Here is a 4695-nt window from a genome sequence, read left to right on the forward strand (position 1 = left end):
TCAAAATAATCATTTTTCAAATGATGCAATCCAACCCTTACACAATACCAAAACACAAGTTTGAGTACATTATATCTTGCCTAAATCACTTCACAAACTCAATCCAAAACATGATATAATACATCCTAATAGTGCCTAACCAATATGTCATTTTGGCACCATCACAACCAAATACCAAACATAAAAACTCAATCATACATACAAGCATGTATCATTATTATGCATTATTATGCAGTAGCATTATGTTCAATTATCTCATCTTTTGAGATTTCTACTAGATTAGCCTTGTCGTCCATATCTATAGCATTATCACTTATTCATTCTAAAGTTCGAATGATGCCTTTGATCACCGTGAAAACCGCTACGGATTGTGTTTCCTCGGCACCTTCCTCCATGACTATAGATTCCAACTACATGTGGCTTTGACCATGGTTCTCGCTCATACTATCCCAAGCACAATCATATTTGGTTCAATGTTCTCTTTCAAATGGTTTTTTTTATTTCACTAAATCAACCATTTTGATTGCTCAACTTTTTGAACCAGTTAGAGTTTTATCGACTCTAATCGCTTGAAAATAGAGAAGACAGTTGGGTTGCCTTTCGTTATTAATCTACAAACTAGATCCATCATCAAAGGATGTAAAGCTCGACCCCGCTGAAGACTCACCTATCATGCTTGATGACTTTAATATTTTGACATTTACCTTGGACCCACCCGAGATAACAATGCTTTTTCCCTTTCCTTTATTATTCATTGACTTAAAAAATTACTCTAACTCGAATTTCCTTCGATAGAAGTAGAATCGGTTCTTGGGAGGTTACCTTCCATAGGTGCAACAAATTTCTCGGCATCAATCAAGCCAACAGAATCATCTTCTCCTTCATTCTTGCCTAAGTTCGCATAAGCACCCCAAATTTGGAACCACCAACAACCTTACCAATAACCATGAAACTTTTATTCACCGTCGTTTTGGAAGATTGTCGCTGCCTCCTTTCCACTAACATCCATAGACCAAATCGTTCTTCCTCCACCCTCTTGTGTATCTCATCAGTTTTGGATTTGGGTTGTTCATTCATCTCACATTCCTTGGTCTTAGTGAAAGGGTGATGCGAACGAAAGTCTTTGTTATGACCAAACTACCCACAACCAGAACAAACTTTGGGCAATGACTCATATTTGACCTGTTGCATCTTCCTGACAATCTTGAGTTTTGAGATTAACGATTTGCTTAAATAAATACAGACAACTAGTCTAGCAAATCGTCCTCAAACTCCATTATTCGTTTTATGATCAATTTTCAACACTGGACCAATCATCTCCCTAATTGCTTTGAGCAAATATTGGTTATACAAACCTTCAGGAAGGCCTAGCAATCAAACCCAAACTATTAAACTTTAAGGGTGATCTTCTGATGTTGAGAAAGACGGTGGCCATAGACGGACCGTAAGGTATTAGCCAAAGACAGTCCATGGTCCCTTTGTCAAAGTATTAGAGTAACCTTTTCATCTTGGAATTTGACCAGGTAATAGTCATTTTCCAAATCCATCAACTAAAATGGTTTCATTGTTTTCCACAGACCTTGCACTTTGTTAACTGAAGTAGGAAAACCTATTTTACGACCCAACAGTTTAATAATAACCGAAAGCATCATACGTCTCTCAATGAACCAATTAAATCGATCCAAAAAATTAATAGAAGGTACTCCATCCACAGCCTCAGTGATAACATCGCCTTCAAGTAGTTCAGAATTTTCATCTTTTCTAACTGTTTGGGTTTTGGGAACTGATCCAATGAGTTCTTCTTTGAAGGACACTTTTTTGTCCATAAAAAACATCCATTTCGACACCATTTTCATTCACAATGTGATCCTTCGAGTTCGATGAGTTAGACGGACGTTGACGAGCTTTCTTGGTCGTACGACTAATGCCATCTTTTGACGGTACAGGATGTTGGCACATAATTAAATTAATCTTGCACAAAATAAATTATGAAAAGTTACGAATGTGAAGAGGCTTGAATATGAAGAGTTAATAATGCAAACAGACTTGAAGATGAAAAGTTACACACATGCATGGATAGTCATAACTCTTATAGTATTTAAGTTATAAAAATGAATAGTCACAACTCCTAGCATTTAGTGATATAGATGAATAGTCACTTACAACTCCTATATAAAGAGTTGTATGTGATGAAGAATATTATTGAGTGAGTGAAATAAAAATTAATCAAAAGGGTGTTTTCTTTCTTCTATAAAAATTATTTCTCTTTTCATTATATTCTTTATTATATTATTTGTTTTATTTCTCTAAATTTTGATCAATTTTCTACAAATTGGTATCAGAGCCAGGTTCGATCAAAATGAACAATTCTATTCCTCTTTCTTTCGTTCCCCAATTAACCAAAGAAAATTATGGCAAATGGAGTATCCAAATGAAGGCTCTTCTTGGATCTCTAGAAGTTTGGGAGATTGTTGAAAAAGGTTATAATGAAGTTGAGGCTGAAGAGGAGGAAGGATTAACACAAGTTCAAAAAGAGAGTCTAAGAAAATCAAGGAAGAAAAATCAGCAAGCCTTATTTTGGATATATCAAGGAGTTCAATCATATGAAACGGCTTGGGAAAAAATAGCTTGTGCCACCACGGCAAAACAAGCATGGGAATTTTTACAAAATTCATTCAAAGGAGATGAAAAGGTGAAAAGAGTTCTGTTGCAAACTCTTCGAGGAGAGTTTGAAAGATTGCAAAAAACAGAGTCAGAATCAGTTTCTGATTACTGTTCACGGGTTTTGTCCATAGTCAATCAATTAAAAAGAAATGGTGAAACTATGGATGATATTCGTGGTGTTGAGAAAATCCTCCGTTCTTTAGATTCCAGATTTAACTACATTGTGGTTGCCATTGAAGAATCAAATAACTTGAATACCATGACTATTGATGAACTCACAGGTTTGTTGCAAGCCCATGAAGAAAGATTAAACAAGAAGAAAAAGGAAGTAGATCTAGATCAAGCACTCCAGTCAAAGTTGTCTCTAAATGAGAAGAAGGGAGATTTTAAAAATCAAAGAGGGAGAAATCGTGGTCGTGGAAGAGGAAGAAATTTTAGAGGAAGAGGCTTAAATGCTCGTGAAAGAGGTGAAGATGCAAGCACGGAGAATGGATGGAAAGAAGCCAACCAAAGTTAAAATTTTAGAGGATCACAAAGAGGACGTGGACGTGGAAATCAAAGAGGAAGAGATCGTGGCTATTTTGAATGTTATAATTGTCGCAAACCTGGTCATTTGGCAAGTGAATGCTGGTACAAAAAAGAAGAGAAAATGAAGCTAATATAGTACAAAATAATCAAGAGCAAAAGCAAGAAACTTTGTTGCTCGTATCTCATGGTGGAGAGATTGATGATGTCTGGTACATAGACAGTGGTGCTAGCAAGCATATGACAGGTAACAAAAATTTATTTTCGAAGTTCTTTGAATCTGATTGTGGAGAAGTAAAAGTAGGAGATGGCAAAGCTTACAAAGTTAGCGGTGTTGGTGAGTTGGAGTTCAAAACAAAGCAAGGAAGGGTAGAGAAAATGTCTGAAGTTTATTTTGTTCCTGGTCTTAAAAATAATCTGCTTAGTGTTGGGCATCTTTTGAAGAAGGGGTATGATATTCATTTCCGTGACATGGCTTGCTATTTATCAAAGAAAAATCAGGTTGTTGCTAGAGTTGGAATGGCATCAAATAATCTTTTCTCTCTTACCCTTCAAAGTCAGAATATGTCTTGTTTTATTGGTGCTCATAAAGGAATTTCAAAGTTATGGCATGATAGATATGGACATTTAAACTATGGAAATTTGAAGATGCTTTCAAGGAAGATGATGGTTAGAGGTTTACCAAAAATCGATCGGCTTGATGATGTTTGTGAAGCATTTCAACTTAGAAAGCAACACAAAATTGCTTTTCCTTCTCAATCCTCATGGAAAGCAAGAAGACCATTGCAACTTATTCACTCAGATCTTTGTGGTCCAATGACAGTTTCATCTTTGGGAGGTAATTGTTACTTTATCTCTTTCATTGATGATTACTCAAGAAAGATATGGGTGTATTGTGTCCAAGAAAAATCAGAGGCTTTTCAGAGGTTCCAAGATTTCAAGGCAAAAGTGGAGAACTTTACTTGGCTAAAAATTAACACCTTGCGTACAGATCGTGGAGGTAAATATTTTTTAAAAGAATTTAAGAAATATTGTCGAGATAGTGGCATCCGGCATGAAATGACAGTTCGCCATACACCTCAGTAAAATGGTGTGTGTGAAAGAAAGAACAGAACAATTATGGAAATGGCTAGATGTCTTCTTAAGAAGAAGAGGTTATCAAGAAGATTTTGGGCTGAAGCTGTTTCTTGTGCAGTTTATCTTATAAATAGATCACCGACAAGAAGCTTGGAGAATTGCACACCACATGAGGCGTGGTATGGTATAAAGCCTAGTGTTAGTCATCTTAGAGTATTTGGGAGTGTTGCCTACTCTCATATTCCAGATGCAATGAGAAGCAAGTTGGATGACAAGTCAGAGAAATGCATTTTCATTGGCTATAGTGAAAGAAGTAAGGCATACAAGTTGTACAATCCGGTGAAAAAGAAGATTGTGATAAGCCGAGATGTTCGGTTTGATGAAAATTCCATGTTTGAAGATATGGAAGTTGAAAAGGAAAATTTGCCA

General features: G+C 36.1%; 1 protein-coding gene across 1 annotated transcript; it reads left to right on the top strand.

The window, feature by feature from the left end:
* Positions 1-2431: 2431 nt before the first annotated feature.
* LOC121216130 (uncharacterized) lies at positions 2432-3181 on the top strand. The gene has a single exon (XM_041091435.1). The coding sequence runs from the start codon at positions 2432-2434 to the stop codon at positions 3179-3181; it is 750 nt and encodes a 249-aa protein (XP_040947369.1).
* Positions 3182-4695: the final 1514 nt, after the last annotated feature.

This window comes from Gossypium hirsutum, chromosome D04 (genome assembly GCF_007990345.1).
Source record: "Gossypium hirsutum isolate 1008001.06 chromosome D04, Gossypium_hirsutum_v2.1, whole genome shotgun sequence".
In the NCBI taxonomy this organism is placed as follows: Eukaryota; Viridiplantae; Streptophyta; class Magnoliopsida; order Malvales; family Malvaceae; genus Gossypium; species Gossypium hirsutum.

Excerpts from the sequence above, each read along its gene's own strand:
- LOC121216130 (XM_041091435.1), top strand. The coding sequence starts at position 2,432 with ATGAAGGCTCTTCTTGGATCTCTAGAAGTTTGGGAGATTGTTGAAAAA.